This window comes from Carettochelys insculpta, chromosome 1 (assembly GCF_033958435.1).
Source record: "Carettochelys insculpta isolate YL-2023 chromosome 1, ASM3395843v1, whole genome shotgun sequence".
NCBI lineage: Eukaryota > Metazoa > Chordata > Testudines > Carettochelyidae > Carettochelys > Carettochelys insculpta.
In genome coordinates, this window is record NC_134137.1 from 269,457,531 (window position 1) to 269,477,927 (window position 20,397).

At 42.4% G+C, this 20,397-nt stretch overlaps 1 protein-coding gene and 1 long non-coding RNA gene across 4 annotated transcripts in view; one reads left to right on the top strand and one right to left on the bottom strand.

Annotated features, from left to right (window-relative positions):
- The window catches only part of LOC142019806 (uncharacterized), a 33,945-nt gene extending 21,397 nt beyond the window's left edge, over positions 1-12,548 (bottom strand). For both annotated transcript variants that reach the window (XR_012647200.1, XR_012647199.1), the window contains exons 1-2: positions 12,439-12,548; positions 7,208-7,334 (exon numbers count right to left, since the gene is read on the bottom strand). This is a non-coding gene — a long non-coding RNA (uncharacterized LOC142019806). The remainder of the gene's footprint in view (positions 1-7,207; positions 7,335-12,438) is intronic.
- A 127-nt stretch (positions 12,549-12,675) lies between these two features.
- BRAF (B-Raf proto-oncogene, serine/threonine kinase) overlaps positions 12,676-20,397 on the top strand; it is a 148,224-nt gene continuing 140,502 nt past the window's right edge. For both annotated transcript variants that reach the window (XM_075007122.1, XM_075007131.1), the window contains exon 1: positions 12,676-12,855. In XM_075007122.1, coding sequence (XP_074863223.1) covers positions 12,709-12,855 — 147 coding nt within the window. In that variant the 5' untranslated portion in view covers positions 12,676-12,708. The remainder of the gene's footprint in view (positions 12,856-20,397) is intronic.

The following is a 20,397-nucleotide window of genomic DNA, read 5'->3' on the forward strand; positions in this document are numbered from 1 at the left end:
TGATGTTTGCCATCACTAGACTGTGGTCTGAGTCTACATCCGCTCCTCGGAAAGTTCGGCATTGCTATACTGATGTTATCCATCTATCTATCATGTTTTCGGACTTCCTGTCATCTGATTGCCACCTCCACTTTCTACAGTCCTTTTGTTGGAATCCCGTGTTGCTGATCACCATCTTATGTTCTATAGCAGACCCTAGTAGTTTCTCACCTCGTTCATTTCTTTCTCCATATCCAAACCTTCCCATGACTCTCTCTCAATCTTCGTTATCTGTTCAAACCTTCGCATTCCAATCTCCTCCGATGATCAACATATCTTTCTTCAGTATCTCCTTCACCATCTTTGTCAGGCCTTTATAGAATAGCCCAATCTCTTCCTCCGTACTGTCTGACACAGGTGCATACACCTGAATGACTGACATGTTGAAGGGTTTTGCTTTGAATCTCATTACCATCATTCTTGCACTCACCAATTTGTATCCTAATAATGCTCTTTTAGCTATTTTGCTAAGAAGGAATCCAACTCCTGCTTCATGCTTCGTTTCGTTTCCTGACCAAATGACTTCGCAACCGCATATCTCTCCTGATCCCGTCCAACGCATCTCTGCCAGTCCAAGTATATTGCATCGGTATCTCTTGATCTCCTTCCAAAGCAGCTCTAATTTTCTGGTTGTCCACAGTGTTCGGATGTTCCATGTTCCAATGGATAGCATATGTGTTGGTTGTAATTTTCTTTCAGTAGCCAACTTATTGATCCAACCCCGATCACTCGATTGGTATCGCGGATTGGTACCTTGTTTATCCAGGCGACATCTGAGCCAGCATCTTTTATCATTTAGTTGTACTGGCATCTGATTTCATTCGTACTGTTGCTTGACAGTCGACACCCAGCTGACCAACCCTCCTCCTTCATCCAGGCTTGGGACTGGCATGGAGCTCACAGAGGCTTCATGGTGGAGTTTCCCTTATGTAGGGTTACCATATAAAAAACAGAACACCCCGGAGAGGGAGTGCGTCTGTATCAGTATCTACAACCTCATGTGGCAGTCATGTGTAATAGGATAGACAGTACCTGAATACAACATGAGATGGTAGATACTGATACAGATACCCTCTGTCTCAGGGGTGTCCTCTTTTCTGAAAGTTCAAATATGGTAACCCTAGAAAAGGGATCAACTTAAATGTGTTGAAGTATACTGCTGAAGTGGGGGCTTATTTTGTTTCAGCAAATTCAACCATGTTACATTTAAAAAAAAAACATTACCAAGAATACATATAAAGGATTAAACAGAGATGGGACGTGTTTGAATGAACACTTCTTCACCTGAGTGAATCACTCATTGAAAAAGGCAGAAGTGGGTCTCTGGAAGTAAGTCCCCATTTAGCTAATGATAACAGAAAAAAGTTAGTATCATACTGAAGACTTCTGAAATGATCAATGGCTCACAAAGTAACTGCCAAGAAAATTCACTCTTCAGGCTCCCACAGTTCCCTCCCTAAAACAGGGACATTGGTTGTTCAGAGAGCTTGGTAATGGGCCATGGAACCTTTTCCTGTTGCCACCACAAATCAGTCATGACCAAAAGATATTGATATCTGAGGACTATTCAGCAACCCGCATTAAATGAGTTGATATTCTTGCAGTTATTGTCAGTAATCTTGACCACAGGAGAAAGACTAAAGGCTGAATCCAAATGGAGACTGACCTACTCTATTATCCAAAATGTGGTCCTTCCAGGCTGGGACTGAAGAGCAGCATGGGGAACCTTGTGTTACCATTGCCTGGCTGTTCTATGCCTGCTTTTCTTATTATTGATATTACCATAGCACTGAGGAGCCTCTGTCATGGATCAGGACTAGTGTTCTCTCTAACTTTTTTCCATCCTTGGGCCGATAATAATAATAATAATAATAATAATAATAATAATAATAATAATAATAATAATGTTATGTGCAGCAAGGCATGTGTGGGTGTGTACTACCAGTAGAAACACATGCTTTCCACGGTTGGAGCTCAGTTAGCTGGGTGCACATGAGTGTCTCCCAGGCAGCTGCGCAAGTGCTCAGCTTACAGGAAACACTGATCAGCACTTTATTCTGCGAGGCACTGTACAGCTACTTCATGAAAAAGAGTCTCTTCCCCACCTCCACCTCAAAGAGCTTACAATCAAAATAAGCACTTTGATCACACGAATAATAATTATAAGACAAGAGACCTTGGATGGACATTTAGTCTAACACAAATGCTAGATTCATACTTTTTCTAAAAAAATATTAATAAAATAAAACACAAAATATTAACCAAAAGCATGACAATCTTGCTGTTGTTATGGGCTCTCCTAGAAAGTCACATTCCAAAGAGCTTTCTCCCACCCTGTTTATACACTGTATCATTTTTCAAAGCACTGCTCTGTTTCCTAGTATAGACCCAGGCACATCTATAAATTCTATCTCACTTATCAAAATCAAACTGCTTCCTAAGCCAACATACCGTCATGCAAAAACTCTCCAAATAATAAACCATAATGCCCTCTGAATGCAGACTAATATTAGAAATTTACAAAACATGCAATTCATTTATAAATACAGAAATAAAAAAACAGATCTAAGATGGAGCCCTGCAGAATTTCTCCAGTAGGGAGTATCTGAGAGTTGCATTCATTTACTGAAACAAAGTGGCGTCTTTTGCAGGGAGAAGTCATATCCAATTAGAACTGGAATACTCATGTCCAGAGGCCTTTAGTGTAACTGACGGCTTCCAGAAATCTGCGGCATCAAAAGCCTTTGAGAGACCATTGAACATTGCACCAGAAATTTGTCTGTGGTCTGTCGCATCTTAAGCATTCTCAGATCCTCATAGAAATAAATTATAATAGTAGAGTACTTCAGTGAGCTGGCTGATTCCCACACGCTAGACAAGCAGATTGTATCTTAAGGGAAACTCAATGTAAACAAGTCTTTTGCAGAAAATTGTGGCATTAACCCTCTCAGTTCTTACCCTTAATGTACATTCATTTCAATATAACACTTCCATTAAAAACAAACAGTATTTAATGCATTGGTGAAGAACAAATATTAAAAACTAATGAAATCCTCAGCTGAAATGTAACACAAATCCGATAAACAATTTACCACAATATTAATTGACACATGCCTAGCAACTGGAAATTTCTGTCTGGACATGTAGGTTGTGTTTTGGGCAATAATGGGAGTGAAATAACAGGGAAAAAATAGTAACAGAGAGGTAGCCGTGTCAGTCTGTACTCCCACAAAACAAAACAGCCCCTGCAACGCATCATTAAAAACCTATAAACTATTCTGGATCATGATGCTACACCCCAGAAGACCTTAGGTGGCAGGCTGTCCTTTCCTACAGACAACCACCTAAGAAGGATTCTCACTAGCAATCACAGGCTACACCACAGTAATACTAATCCTGGAACTTTTCCTTGCAACAAACACCATTGCCAACTTTGTACACATATTGATTCTGGGGATACCACCACTGGACCTAACCATGTTAGTTACAAGATCAAAGGCACATTCTTGCACACTTCCAGCAACATTATATATGACATTATGTGCCAACAATGCCCTGACACTATGTACATTGGACAGACTGAGCAAAACCTTCACCAAAGAATAAATGGACACAGAGTAGACATCGGCTACGTCTACACGAGCCCCAAACTTCGAAATGGCCACGCAAATGGCCATTTCGAAGTTTACTAATGAAGCGCTGAAATACATATTCAGCACTTCGTTAGCATGCGGGCGGCCGCGGCGCTTCGAAATTGATGCGGCTTGCCGCCGCGCGTCTCGTCCAGACGGGGCTCCTTTTCGAAAGGACCCCGCCTACTTCGAAGTCCCCTTATTCCCGAATTCGACATTATGAGTTCGGGAATAAGGGGACTTCGAAGTAGGCGGGGTCCTTTCGAAAAGGAGCCCCATCTGGACTAGATGCGCGGCGGCAAGCCGTGTCAATTTCGAAGCGCCGCGGCCGCCCGCATGCTAACGAAGCACTGAATATGCATTTCAGCGCTTCATTAGTAAACTTTGAAATGGCCATTTGCGTGGCCATTTCGAAGTTTGGGGCTCGTGTAGACACGGCCATCAAGAGACTCAATACACATAAGCCAGTCAATGAACACTTTAATGGAGTGGGCCATTCTGTTAGAGACCTGAGAATTTGTGTCCTGGAGCAAAAAGGATTTAAAAATAGATTGGAGCAAGAAATTTGTGAGTTGGAATTCATATTCAAATTCAACATATTAACATGTGGTATGAACAGAGACATCAATTACCTCACACATTACAAGGACTGCTTCCCTTCCTTTGATGCTCATAACTATCTCAGGCAGGACAACTAACATTCCCCGCCCCTCATCCCCCTCCTTCAGCTCTATGTATTTGATTTATCAGTTGTTATTGCCTTTTTTTTTTTTGGCCCTCTGCACTTATAAGTGTCAGTCTGTACTAGAAGTATTACTGATCTGAAGAAGTGGGTCAATCCCATGAAATCTCATCACCAAATAAATCATTTTGTTAGCCTTTAAAGTGCTACATTTCTGCTATGCTTTTATTTATTTATTTATTTATTGAGGGAAAGGAATAGGATGTTGGTGGATCTTAGAGGGCCATCAGGCAGGTAGTGGGAGCTACATCAATTGCAAATGGCAAGGTAAGTTGCACTCCTTCAGTACATATGATTTCCGTATGCTGAGGCAATGGCTTTTTATGCTAAAGAAGCCTCCCCTTCTCCTAGGCAGGTTTTCTCTTGTTTTGAGAATTCCCTTTTCTTTGGGGGGCTTCTCCAGATCAGGGAAAACCTGTCCGGCAGGAATGGGGCATACCTACTCTTAAGGAGCAGACTGCCCCAGCACAGTGGCTAGTTGTTGTTCTTTACTCTTGTCACTTGACTCTCTGTTATCCCAGAGGGCAATGAAAATAAACAGTGAAGAGGGGGATGCTGGACAGGTTAGCAGGTCAGCCCCTCTGAAGATAAGTATCTAAAAGGCTGTTGCAAGGAAGAGGGATATAAATTATTCTCCTTAACCTCTGATAATAGGACAAGAAGAAGTAAGTATAAATTGCAGAAAGGGAAGTTTAGGATGAACATTAAGAAAAGCTTCCTAGCAGTCAGGATGGTTATGTACTAGAATAAATTTCCTATGAAGGTTGTGAAATATCAGTCACTGGAAGTTTTAAAGAGCAGATTAGATAAACACATTTCAAGTATGGTATGTCCAACACACTAGCCACATGTTGCTAAATGGTTGGTTGAGTGTAGTTAGTTGGCTTGAATAATAAATATAATTTTCAGAATAATGTGGCTAGTTTGCTATAGCAATAGCCACTTATTGGGGTTACTCTATACTCAGCTCCCTCAGGAGCCTGCAAATGGTCCGGAGCGAGTTTTATAGTTTAAATATATCAATGTTCTTTTGATGGAATATTAATTTAAGAAACTTCATTGCAATCCCTCTTTAATATATTTGCCTTTTGTATTTATTTAAGGTCATATCTACACTAGCATGTTCTTTCAAAAAAGCTGGCCCTTTTTCAAAAGAACACATGGAGCATCCACACACAAAATGCACTTTTTCAATCCAAAGCCAAAAGAACACAGCTCTTCTTCCGGAGGCCCTCTTCCACTCCTGGATCAGGAAGAGTGCCTTCTTTCCAAACATTCTTTTGGTAAAAAGCATGTGTAGGTGCTCCAGGGGTCCTGGAGACCCCTGGCTGGAGGTCGCCTGCCTGGACAACCCTGATGGGATGGCGATTACCATAAACTATAAAACACATACATGTCATTTTTAACTTTTAGTTTTTAACTTAAATCTTTTACTAGTGTGAAGTCTCTGGCAGCCTGGATCTAATTAGCATCTACACTCTGTGGTGATTCTGGTTCCCTCCCTCTTGGAATAAAGAACTGGACATGAAACACAGCAGTAATATCCACTGGAGAATGGATGGACACACAGTCATCTATTTTTAGCTCCACATGATTGCATATAAAAGTGCAATGTACTTAACACATTTTAGACATTTTTTTGTAATGGTTTCATTGCAATGTAATGTGTGCTAATAAAATTCAAATACTTGCACATTGAAATGTGCATGACAACAGCTGCATATCTTACCAAGCTCCATTGAACTCCATTGGCCTTGTGAAAAATGACAGTGGGCTGGAGTAAAGGTATTTAAATGACAAAAGCTGCAGACAGTTGTCTAGTGGGGTTTTCAAAAGCACCTGGGGGCTTCTGAATATTCAGCCATGTAGCTATCTGCATTTTCAGGTGCTTATATACCCCTAACACTCTTTCCTTGTGTAGTTAACCAATCGAATTTATTAACATATAAACTTTGGACTGACCATTCAGATAAGAAGTTTTGAAAGAATTATGTTATGAAAATGTACCCCATACAGACAGAAAGCAGTCAAGTAGCACTTTAAAGACTAGCAAAACAGTTTATTAGGTGAGCTTTCATGGGAAGAAGTGGGTCTGTCCCATGAAAGCTCACCTAATAAACGATTTTGCTAGTTTTTAAAGTGCTACTTGACTGCTTTTTGTTTTGATAGTGTATACACTAGCACGGCTTCCTCTCTGTTACTATTCCCCATACAGACAGGTGTTTGCTTATTTATAAGAACACAAGAACAGCCATACTGGGTCAGACCAAAGGTCCACCTAGCCCAATAGCCTGTCTTCCAACAGTGGTTAATGATTGTCATTTACTTATTTCAAAATCCTCCCTTCTCTGAAAAAGAAATGGTAGTTTCAGTCTGACTGAGGACCTTTTTCTCATCACTGGGTGCTAATTTCTTCTGAGCATCCTGTCAAGATAATCTGATTTCTTTATAGAAGGACAGCTGATGTGTTCAAATTCCAACATGGGGTTAGATATTGTCAAGAAAACTGTCTTATTTTCTACTGAATAAACATTTTCTCTTAAAATGTATGTGTTAATTTGACCAATAAATGTTTGATGGGCTATTTAAATCATGTGTGCCCTTTAAATACCTAACGAACTTATATTTGTAATCAGGATTTCACCTTTTTCTGAAGAAGAAAAAAACAGAAATAGTTGGTACAAAATGTCTTAAACAAACATTTCTTGGAAAAGAGTAGTTTTTTAATATTTATAAATACAAATTACTTGCTATAGTACCAGACTGTCTGCACTATATCCCAAGAATTACTCACCCAGAGATCTGGAAGTTTTAAAGGTCAGGCAATAAAAAAACAAGAGTCCTTCACACCTAGATCATCAATTTGAAGCTGACATGCTCACAATGACTGAAAGTACTAGCGAAAAGCTGTCAGGTACTTCCTGCAAAATAGAGAGGTGGGATTGATCCCTAGTGAGTAGAATTCCATATCACCAAAAAGCACTTTGTTACTGATTAACCTCCTTTCTGACAAGCTAAGCAGAGAAATCAAAGATGATGCAGGGCCACTGAGTATAAATTACACTAATCAATGGAGGTGAACCCTCCTAAAGGGCAAGAAGGTACAGTGTGAATAGTACCTTTCTGCCTCTGCTCTCCCCAATCCACCATTTCTTACCAGCATGGCACTGTCTTTCTGTGTTTTTAAAAAAAACAAAGCGAGCAAACCACAACCTAAAAACAAAACAAAACAGTCTCACATCAGCTGTGTCTACACGTGCACGCTACTTCGAAGTAGCGGCACTAACTTCGAAATAGCGCCCGTCGCGGCTACACGCGTCGGGCGCTATTTCGAAGTTAACTTCGACGTTAGGCGGCGAGACGTCGAAGTCGCTAACCTCATGAGGGGATCGGAATAGTGCCCTACTTCGACATTCAACGTCGAAGTAGGGACCGTGTAGACGATCCGCGTCCCGCAACTTCGAAATTGTGGGGTCCTCCATGGCAGCCATCAGCTGGGGGGTTGAGAGACGCTGTCTCTCCAGCCCGTGCGGGGCTCTATGGTCACCGTGTGCAGCAGGCCTTAGCCCAGGGCTTCTGGCTGCTGCTGCTGCAGCGGGGGATTCATGCTGCATGCACAGGGTCTGCAACTCGTTGTCGGCTCTGTGTATCTTGTGCTGTTTAGTGCAAGTGTGTCTGGGAGGGGCCCTTTAAGGGAGCGGCTGGCTGTTGAGTCCGCCCTGTGACCCTGTCTGCAGCTGTGCCTGGCACCCTTATTTCGATGTGTGCTACTGTGGCATGTAGACGTTCCCTCGCTGCTCCTATTTCGATGTGGTGCTGCGCAACGTCGATGTTGAACATCGACGTTGCCAGCCCTGGAGGACGTGTAGACTTTATTCATCGAAATAGCCTATTTTGATGTCGCCACATCGAAATAGGCTACTTCGATGTAGGCTTCACGTGTAGACGTAGCCATCATGTGTATTAGGTGGTAACTCTTGGCTCTAATTCTAGTTCTATTAAGGTTCATACTTGCAGCCCTTACTGTGTTACACAGTACAAATAATAACACAGTATGACTAACACTCCCCTGTGAATGCAAATCTCCTGATAAAATCAAATGCACAAGAACAAAGCAATGTGGGATTATTAAAGGCAGTAAAAATGTACTAAAAGTTATAGATTGATTATAAGCCACTGGCAGACTTACACATTGACTGCAAATTATTTGAAGAACAAAACATGGATTTTGACTAAAATTTGCATAGTAAGTCCAAATTCATTCCTGTAGTAAATTCTATTGCAGCAAAAGGATTTGTGCCAGGGATGAATTTCACCCAGTGACTTTTCCATTAACATCAGCTACCTAAGGAATGCACCCAGATAAGTACTTAATATTGCACTTATTTTCATTTCCTTACAAGTACAGGGAAATTTCCCAAAACACCCTAATTTCATTATTACATTTATTTCCTAGCCTGTGTTTCCCTTACAGCCTGTGCACACTTTTCGCTGGGATTTCAGATTCTTATTCCACACAGGGCATTGTTGACTACTGTCTTTTCAACACAGAATTCTTAGGCATAAAGTTACAGATTTGGCAAGAAACTTAATTTCTGTGTTTGGTTCTCATACATAGTATTGGTTAGCTGGCAGTAGTGCTCTGGGCCACCTGTGACACAAAAACTTGATCTTCTGTTTATATTTATATTATATAACATACTTTGCTGCCCTCGTAAGGAGGTGCTGTGTTGGTAAGGTATAGTGTGTCAGATAACTTGGTCAGCAAATCCCTTCTGTGTGTCTCTGGTGGATGTCCAGCTGGGAGTTAAATATTGTGCAGCCTTTTGAACAGAGCAGATGGTAATTCTGGATGGACTTTCATCCAAGTTCCTCCTTTAATAAAACAGGATCTAATATTCCAGGCTGTATGGGAGCTATTGCTGTGCTCATATGATAAATAGATATTACTCAACATTTTTAGTACTACCAGCACCTCATTAATTCCCAAGCACTTTTACAAAGCACCGATTAAGTGGTAAAGATGCACATAAAACCAGAAGTTGTTGTGTATATGCATTTTAAAGCGTACTCAGCATTCCAAAACTACATTAATAGAAAGAGAAAGCTGTATATCAGATGTCAGGAAGTACAAAAGCTAAGAAGGCCTATGCCACCTCAAAGGGACACTGTCAATTTGGATCTGTTTAGTTTACTAATTTAAAATATTCCAGATAGTAACAGAACATCCTTGAAATAGTTTGGCTTGACTTATTTGTTTTGTTGTATTTTCATAACCCTTTCAAATATGCATGGAGTTTTTCTGTTGCTTTCCTGAGGAAATTTTCAGCAAGAAGAGGGCAATTAAAACCTTGATCCTACAAACACTTGCACACATAAATTTTTAGTGCTGGGAGAATTCTACAATTGTTGCTGTTAGAGCCATAGTAGAATTGCAGAAATCCCTCAGGACTGAAAAACGATGTTAAGCATGGGTATAAATATTTGGAGGCTCAGGCTATTGATAAACAAACTGAAAAAATTGGAGATGTTTTGTTTTTAACTCTCCTCTCCTCCCCTCGCTACTCTAGTTACAATTATCTCTGAAAACTGATTTTTCAAACCAACATTCTTTTTAACTCTTCCTTTTATGTGTGTCTGTAAGGATGTCTTTCATACATGCTTACATTATGTTTCTCAAATGTTACATCATAGTTTTTGAACAAATGTAAATTTCTGTAGCACAGGGGTGGCAAACACGCAGCCTGCAGGCCAGAATTTGGCCCGTGGACCCTTTTCATCCAGCCTGCAGAGCCAGCAGCACCGCCCTTTTGAAAGCCAGCTGGACAGCTCTGAGCTGCATGTGGCTCGGGAAGGAGCCATTTGTGGTTCTGGACACTGCCACCGCTCACTCCTCCTCCGTCTCCCTGCCCTGCGATGCTGAAAGAGTACAACTCAATTTAGTTGGTTTAATGATCAGCAGGAGGCATCCAGCTATTAAATTGATTAAATTGAGTCCCATTATTTCTGCATGGCAGGGCAGAAAGCCACACTCTGGATGTGGAGTAGGAGGGCTTGGGGGGAGCCGCACAGCCATGGTGAAGAGAAGACGGTGGGCCGATGAAGGTACAGCTGAGGGCAGCAGCATATGGAGCTCCTGTGTAAGGTAAATTAATCCTAGGCTGTGAGGGGTTAAGCCTTGGGGATGAGGGGCAGTTTGGGGCTGTGAGGGGTTAAGCTTGGGGGCTTGTGTACTTTTTTCCAATATGGATTAATTTAACAGTGATGCTTGAAAAATGTGAAAGTTATTGCAAAGTTTGATGTTTTATACAGTTAGGCCTGGGGGTGGGGGAGGGTGGTTTGGGGCTGAGAGGGGTTAAATCTGGGAATGCGGGGTGTGTGTTTGGGGCTATTTTGTGTTTGGCCCCCAGAACATGTAAAAAATTGCCATGTGGCCCCCAATGAAAAAAGGTTTACCACCCCTGCTGTAGCATCTTGCAATAGTGTCATGTTATTTTATATTATTTTTTCATTGTCATAGTGTTCTGATATACAATTAACTTTGACTGGAAGTCTTATTTCTCTTGGAAATGTATTTTAATAATATTGCCAGCACCCGTGTACTATGCGCTTTTTTCCAACTGCAATTTGGGAAAGTATGTTGTGCAATTAGGGACAATACTGTAAAGGGATTAAAGATAATTTTGCCTGTACAATCTTAATTTTGGACTCTTCTGATATTCAGTACCTAAATATGCACCCTTGGACACCAATCCTTCAACTGGAGCTGCACAGCCAGACCCTTATGCCTATGGCTTCTACCACCAGATCAAAGTTTTAAGGTTCTATAACATACTGAAGTTTTGAAGAGATTATTTTAGCTATGAAAACATACCGAATTGTGATTGTGCACTCCTTGACATTTACATTTACCTTTCTGCCCCTCCTTCTTTGTATCTTAATTTTGTCCGCTAATCTCACGAGTCTTGACTTCAACAAGGGCCAGGATTTTATTACAGGTGTCCAACTTGAGACATCTAGGGCCGGAATTTCCAAATAAAGCCAATGAGGGGGTGCAAGCTCTCAACAAATCTGAAAATCATTCTAAGCAGTTCAAGTTTGGCATTTTACAATCAGTGGACACAGTTGAAAAAAACTGGCCTAAGTATTCCTAGAAAAGCATTCTATTTCTTTTTTATGTAATATTTTCTTAGTACAAATGTTGGATTTTTAAAACATTCTTTTTTTTAATTGCTGCATGATCTGTGGTGTAATACTTTATTAGGTGAGCAGCACATTCAATTATATCATTGTTGCTTTTGAATTTCCTTCACTCTTTGGAAGATGCATTTTATACTGGAGAACCTTTCGAGCCCCCACTCCTAGTAGAAGTCAGTTGCCTACTACCAATGACTTTCTATTGTGCTTCCTGCCCTGAAGTGATTTGTTATTGGTGTAGTTTTAGGGTGAAAATATGATAGTTTTGCGCTTTATGTGTGAATAGGCTAACATACCCATAGGACGTCCTGCCCTAACAAGGGTAAGAGGACGGTGGGGAAATGGCTGAGTGGCTATGGGGTAGCAGGAGTGAAATGGGATCAGCCTTTCTGTGAAGGAAGTCAGGGCAAGGGTGAGAGAGGCCCGTGTGTGTGGGCGGGGGAGGGGGGACAGGAAAGCTAACGGACAAGAAGTCTTGAGAAGGCATCTGTGTGAGAGCAGGGAGGGAGGGGGCATCTCCCTATTAGAAGAAAGTCACAGGAAAGGCTGGGGTACTGGGACAGTGAAGCCATCAAGGAAGTCCTTTGTAAGGCTGCCGGGGTAAAAGAAGGGCTGGTGGGGTCTCTGGAGAGAAGGTCTGTTTCGAGAGGGGAACGGGACGAAGGTTGTGGGAAGCAAAGCGTGCGCGGAAGGGGCTCTGGGGCTGAGACGGGGTTGCCGTGCAGAGGGCAGAGTGGAAGGGGAGCTATGTGACAGTTGAAAGGAACTCGCTGCGTGCTACTGGAGGATCGAGGTTAGCTAAGGCTTATACGAACGGGTCAGACTTACATCCCTCATCCGCTGAGTTCTCTGGGTGACGCTTAGTCGCGCCGTGACGCAAAGGTGTTTCCCTGTGACATCAGACAGCCCATGCGCAATGACAGCAGCGAGTATTCTGGGTGACGTCACTAGGCGGGTGTGACGTGTAGGGTTGCAGGCCGCTGGGAGCTCTCCGAGCTGTGTGGTCTCCCCCCTCCCACTACGGGTCGCGGCTGGGGGCGGCCTGGCAGCGGCGAAGCGGTTTCCCCCTCCCCCTTTCCTCCACTGCTTCGACCCAAGATGGCGGCGCTGAGCAGCGGCAGTAGCTCAGAGGGGGCCTCGCTCTTCAACGGGGACATGGAGCCCGAGCCGCCGCCGGGAGCTGGGGCGTCGTATCCGGGGGGCGGCGGCGGCGGCGGCGGCGGCGAGCCGGCCATTCCGGAGGAGGTGAGCCCAGGCGGGACGAGGGGCCGCCGCCGAGCGAGCTAGACGGCCACCCTCTCCCCGGAGCCGCTGCCTGGGGCTTCCCCGACCCCTGCGGGCTGTGCGGCCTGGGCTGCCGCCGCGGGGGCGGAGGTGGGCGCTGCCTCGGCCCCTGGTCCGGGGGTGGGGGAGGCCCCTGGCTGTGTGGCTCGGGAGTCGAGTGCGCACGATGGGGCCGCGGCTGCCCAGGGGCCGTGTGAAGTGCGCGGCGGCGGGACGGGGTATCGTTCCCCTCCCTCCGTGTGCGTGTCGGGGGCCGCTCCGCATTGCTCTCATGCTGCGGCTTGGGAGGGGGCTGCTCCGCTCCCCGGGCACCCCGCGCCCGGCCCTCGCGACAGCGCCCGGCTCCCAGGGGTTAAGGCAGGCCCCGGCGCGCACGCTCCTGCTCAACAAGTGCAGGCGGCGCAGGTGGCTCCAGGCGGCCTGACCCGGGGCGGTGCACGGGTACTGGCGGGCTGCCCCGGCAGGTCCCTGCTTGCTGTGTTGGGCTCCGGGCCGCCGTTTGGTCCGAGAGATGGAGAAGCCTGTGTCCGCCTCTCTGGGATGTAGGGCGGTTGGTGGTGACAGGTGCCGCATCAAGCCGGGTCTGCCTGGGGGTGAAACCCGCAAGGCAGGAGACTCCAGCCCCCACCCCTGTACGGCTCCCCTGCGGTGTCCATCAATAAGCTGTATAACGCGGTTGCAATCAGCTTATTTTTGTGACTGAAGATCTTAAAGCGCTTGCTGGATATTGAGCAACATCTGTGGGACCTCTCAAGTGTGTTTTCAGGATCTTGCTTTTAATAGCTACTTCAGCATGAGAGGGGTGAGTCAACTCCTGTAGATTGGGCACTGGGGTGGAGTTCAAGTTACCTGGGCTCTGCTTTGTGTCATGGTGGAACTTCTGGCCATATCCCTTAGCTAACCTGCGTGTGTGTTCCCTGATTTGTAAAAGGAGGTAAGAACTCTCTTACGGGGGGGGGGGGGGGGGGGGGGTGTCTGTTGAGATTTCAGTGATGTCCAATAGAAGTGTGAGGATTGGCAGAGCCCACTTCTGGCGAGCCAGGCACCTACCATCCTAGAGTCAGGCACCCCCCTGTGCAAACTGCCAGCTACTCAGCAGAGTTGCTGGTGCACCTGGAGTCTTGTGAGCTGCTCCTGGGGCTGTGGCTGGAGCTGTGTTGAGAGCCACTGGGGCTGCTGGAGCCGCTGCTGCTGCCACATGCTTGTCCCACCAAGCTGTGGGGCATGTGTGCAGGGGAGGTGGAGGACAGTCCATGTGTACGGTGTGTCCAGTTCACCATGTAGCGAATGAAATGTGTATTGGACACTGTGGGTTTAAATCATTGTCTTGCAAAATAAGCTCAGCACTGGATGTGCAAGGTATTTTGGACTTTGGGGCGATCTAGGCATAAAGACAAAGTGACTTAACTGGTATTGCACAGGAAATTGATTTTAGCACTGGGTTAAGAACCCAGAAACCCTTGCTCCTGGTCTGTTACATTAATAGTTGAGGCTAGGTCTGTATTTACCAGAAGATTTATGCTGGGTAGGTCGATCTTCCAGGGTTTGATTTAGCCTGCCTAGTGGGAACACAGTAAATCAAACCATCAGGGCTTGACAATTGACCCTGGTATCCTTCATTCTCCTAAGGACTAAGGGAGGTTGATGGGTTTTCTCTTGCCTACCTTCCGCTGTGTGGACAGTCTGATGAAATGAGCTTAAATATGTAGATTCCAGTCACACGATTCCATCTAGAACAATTGTGTCCCTAAGAGCAACTTTCAGGTCTAGTGTAGACTGACCCTGTGTGTAAAACTTACAAAAGAACATTAGTGTTTTGGGAGAGGCCCTCTATTCCCTCCTCCCGCTCCCCTTCTATACTCAGGTACTTCTGTGATTAAAAAGTGGCCATATTTCTACCTCACCTGTAAAGAGTGCTTTCATATTTGCTTATAGCATGCATTAAAGGTTTCCATATTTCACAAATACAAGTTAATTATGTATCACACAGTCCTTGTGAAAATTTTTTTTTTTGTGTAATGAACACTTTAAAGATGGGGGAATGAGTTTATGGCATGACTTGGTTTAACCCCTTGATGCCACAACTCACTTCTGTCATGTCAGATTATTCTTTTCTCTATGTAATAATCATAACTACTAGTTTCTTACTTTGTAAATCCAGTCATTACCATTCTTGCCTAGTATAGAAGTAGTGTCAGTCAAAACTTTGCAATTATATAGTTAAAACTGAGATTCTTATTCTTGACACAGAAAAAGAACTTAGTTTAAAGATTTTAATGCTATAACAGTGTGCATGCACATACGCTGTGTATTTTACACAGGTAGGAAGAAAGGTGGTATGTATGCAGTGAGAATTTATCCTGTTTTGTTACTGTTAAGTACATAAGCTCTTGAACTAAAGATGTATCCTTACATTTTATATATATAGTGTTCATCTGTAAATGCAAATATTTTGTACATAAGTCTTAAACAGAATAGATTTTTAATTGATAAAGTATTGTAGTTCAGTTAGTTGATATAATGAAAAAAATTGGCCATTAAGACACGTATTCATAATTCAGCCCCAATGTGTTCAGCTGCAAAAAATATATTTTTATGGTCTGTACTTGACAGTATTCAATTAGCTATGTAACAGGACACAATTCCATCTCCCTACCAAACCACCTGGTGAGGGATAACTTTGCACTTGAGAAGGATAGCTACTTAAATGCTAACAAACTCCTTTTTTATGTACTTCATGCTTCTGTGGGAACTTGACAGCTTTGTATAGAAGAATTACCTTTTTCTTAAAGACAATAGCATTCTGAAGTTTGTAAGTATCTGCTACAGCATTTCATCAAAAAGCCTATGTGAAAACCTAAGCTGAATTCACTGACACTTTGTAGGAGAATAGTAACAGAGAGGTAGCTGTGTTAGTCTGTACTCAAACAAAACAAAGCAGCAGAAAAGTAGCACTTTAAAGACTCAAAATGAAAAATCACGGAATAAATCATTTTTGTTAGTCTTTAAAGTGCTACATATTTGCTACCTTATAGGATATTTAGCTTTCTTCACAATGTTCTTTTTTGGCCCATCCCATAGTTTATACAGTTTTTTTGGAAAAGGAGACAAAAGTGTTTGGTAAATTTTGGAAAACACTAAGTAAATTTGTGTGGAAATACTTTAATTATATTTTAATAGGCAATTTATACTGAAAGCATAATGTCTTACTGTGATATGTGGCTAAATGGATAAAGCTGAAATAATATTTTACAAGCTCAAGATTTAGGTTTTAAAACAAACTTTCAGGCAGAACCAGTTGTCTTTATGAAGAATTCTTATCAAGTCTCAAAGTTCTTGCCTACATGTTACTGTACTGTACCCTCAACAATTGAGACAAAAAGCATGTCATAAGAAGACAAAGTTAAATACATGTGTAACCAGAAAGTGGTTGTGCTGGGGGGAGGAAATCACTAATAATTGCAAGAAGAACTCATCTCATCTGAAAAATGTACTTGGAGCTGTGCATATCCTTACAAAGTGTGGTGAATTTAGGAAGTGCATACTTTCCAAGGCCCTGGGACCTGTATGCATGGGAGGCGAGTGGTCTTAGGGGATGTTTGTCTCTTACACTCCCCACTCTGCTCCCATAAGTTTTTTTTATTTAAAACCTGTATTCTTGGATGAGAACAGGGCTTTCAGGCTAGGGGGTCAATCCAAGGATTGTACCCAATTTCTGAAAGGAAGGTGGGTGATACAAGGTGGGGAACCAGCCCTCTGGCTGAATCTTACCTTCTTTCCCATCTCCGTCTCTGGATCCCAAGCATCTACCTCTGCTGCCACTAACCAACCTAGTGGTGTGCAGTCAAACTGTGGACTCATGGCTGAGCTTCAGGGGTATCAGGTGTTCAGGCTGATTCACCTCAGGATGGATTCTCAGGAGCACAGGCCTATTTAGGTGGGGGAATATCATTAGTTTGCAGCATGGCTTGAATTGTTGAGCAGCTGGTAGGAGAGGCTACGTTTGTCACTAGGCAGTATTTCCAGAATCATTAAATCATTCCAGTAAGAGTAATGTCAATTTTGTATTTATTTTTTCTTTCCAACAGAGCTACCCAGACTCCTGATTCCATGTTAATGGCAGGGGAGGATAAGATCTCTTTCACCCTTTTTGAGACCTAATGTATGGTTTTTTTTTAATATATATTTCATGTTTACCACAAGCAACTTTTCCCCTACAAACTTTGTTTTGCTGGAAACTTTTAAGCTTTTTGCTTTTGTTTTCTTCTAGAGCCCTTTTTTAAAACTTGGAGCATTTTTCCACAAAACGAAAAATCCAGTTTCTACCCAGTGTGAGTGGGACACCACCTTTAAATGAGTGATACTTCAATTTGTGCTACTTTTAGTCTGGAATTTTTTCTTCTTTTGAAATATTTTCCTTGTCTAGTGTATCTTTACATAACAGATGTTTTGGGATTGAACAGTTTTTTTTCTGATGAAAGCTAATGCAATATGCATTCCCAATGGAAGTACTCTACAATGATGATGCCATTCAGTGTATTTTCCTCATTGCAAGATGCTAGCATTGAAATTGTCCATGTGTCAAGATTCATACTTTTGGTTGAATGCTGAATATTAGAAATAGGTGTCTTTTGGTTTGGAAAAAAAAATTGCAGTAAGTTACAGGTTCTTGGTGACTGTGTGTGTTTTTTAGAGTGGAAGGGTGGGCAATGCCCCAGCAAAATGAAATATAAGGACATATTTAGTGACCTTTAATCATAGAAGCACTATAATTTTCTCTGAAGTATACAACAGCAAGCAAAGAAATGTAATAATTAATACATGAAAGTGTATTATCATAAATGTTATATATCTCAGTAGTCAGTGAGTTTTTAAAATAGCAATTCTGTTATATCTAGGGATATTAGCAATAATTTCTACAGACTATCGTGTAAGTATATAGGATACTGAAGCCCCTGAAACAGTGGTATTAAAATGGTACACTGAAATGGTTAAACTTGCTGAAAGTTGGTAGTTTTATTTTTAATTTGAACTGGTGCATGAGCTAGTGTTGATAGCTGTAGAGCATGGAGTCCTGAATGTTTTGTATGTTTCTTGGTATTGTCTGAAGTTGATGCAAAATATTCTCCTTATTAGACAATTTGAGACATTTCATAAATTAGAATAAGAAACTTCATCTTCTCCCTTTGCTAATGTGCAAAATCAACCTTTAGAATGTGTAACAAACGCTTGAGTAATTTTGCCCAGTGTTAGTATAGCAGAACCAGTGTTAACTACAAAAACTTTTACAACTTATTTTTTAAAAGATTAGGAAAGGTCACCTTTTTCTTTTATTCTCTGCTAATGATGTTGCATTAATTTACGACATAAGTTCTGGATAGGAAAATCATATATTTTTGAACTAGTAAACTGCAGGGAATATTTGTGTGTGCTTGCGTATGCACGCGCACATGTACAGTGTTGGCTACAACAGTCTGACTTGAGGTAGCTTGCAAAATGTTGATTATACTCAAATTTACAAGCTAGGGCTGACAAAGGAGTTCACTACAACTAGTAAAGGTTCTTACTGCATTACATTTTGATAGGCTGAAATTTGGTGTCTCAGACTAGAGTTCGATAGTTACAGGCCATGTTTCTCAGCTCCGCAGTTTCCACCTTAGATTTTTCAGTATTTAATTAACTTCCAGTTCATTCCAATGTATAGATGACTCAGCAAAAACTAAATAATTACTTGATTAAAACTTTTCTTAACTGTACCTTTCCTGTTTTCCTCCCTTCAAACAGATAGCCCATTGTACTCCTTAAATTAGGACTGGCTAATGTTCTTGTGCTTAGAGGGGGAATGTTATAACAGAAAACAGGGGAACTCTGTTCTAGGTTCTCTTCTAGAATGTAATCAGAGAGGTAGCTGTGTTAGTGTGCACCTTCAAGAACATCAGGAAGTCCTGTGGCACCTTACAGATGGACAGATATTTTGGAGCATAAGCTTTCGTGGGCAAAGACCTGCTTTGTCAGATGCATGTGTGTGCGCGTGTGGGGGGTTTCAGAAGAAACCCCCACCACTCACGCATCTGACGAAGCGGGTCTTTGCCCATGAAAGCTTGTGCTCCAAAATATCTGTCCGTCTACAAGATGTCACAGGACTTGTTGTTCTGGAATGTTATATTTTTTGTCCTCTGTGGCACACTAAAAAATTTAATTTCTAGTAAAGACTAAATGCCGTTTTTTACCCTTTTAATTCACTCCCCATGTTGTACTATTAAACTGTATACGTAACATGGTCCAGAGGATAGAACCTGGGATTTGGTAGTCTTGGTCCTTATACCAAGCTTTCATATGATCTGTTCTATGATCATGGACAAGTTCACACATGCCTGTTTTCATGTCTGCAAAATAGGGGTAATATTTGCATTTCTTTGTAAAGTGCTTTGAGGTCTGGGGATTCCAGAAAATCTCTCCATATATAGATAGAGGTATAAAACCAAACTGGTATTTAGAAATGTCATAAAAATTCAAAATTAAGAGTATGGAAGGTCACTGAGGTCACACTTTCTCTAACCATATCTTAGAGTGATAGCCATATGGTTATGATCTGAAGAAGTGGGTCTGTCCCACGAAAGCTCATCACCTAATTACTTTGTTAGTCTTTAAAGTGCTACTTAACTACATTTTGTTTTGATAGTATATAGACGAGCACGGCTTTCTCTCTGTTTCTAGTTTTCCATGTGCTGCTCTATTAAGCTTCGTCTACACTAGAGAGTTTTGTCAACAAACCTCGTGGAGGGTCCACACTAAAATGTGTACTGTCAACAGTAAATCAACAGAACATGGCACTTTTGTCAATAGCCTTCTGCCTCTCCGCTAAGAGGAATGCCTTTCTTGACATTATCTGTCAACAAGAAAGCCATGTGGGTGCCCTGGGGTGGGGGCCTTCTGTTGACAGACAGGTGGCTTCAGAGACACCAGGCAGCCCTGTCTACTGTGCTTCCTGTTGGCTGTTCTGTTGAGAACAGCCGGGCAGTCTGGCCACTCTCTGTTGACAGAGTGGTTTGACAGAGCGATCCGCTTTGCTGTGTGGATGCATTGTGTTGACAGAAGTTCTTGTTGGAAGGTATCTTCCAATGGTTTCTTCTGTCGACAGATCACTCTAGTGTAGGCGTAGCCTTAGATTTAAAATTGCGGTAATAGCTCATGCTGGTATCCTTAATAAACATGGGATAAATCCCTTTGCAGGCTGAAACCCCCTGGCTCTTAAAATCACAGTGTTAGATGTTTGAGGGGCCCCATCATTTTTGTACATGAAGAGATCTAGAAGAAACTTGCTCTGATAGTTTTACCAAAAACAAGCAACCCTCTAGCACCTTAAAGAGTAGGTAATGAGCTTTTGTGGGTAAGGTACTTTCGTGAGTCTTACCCAGGAAAACTCATTACCTAATAAACAAATTTATTATTTACAGGATTGCTTGTTTTTGTGATGCTACAGGCTAACTCGTCTACCCCTGG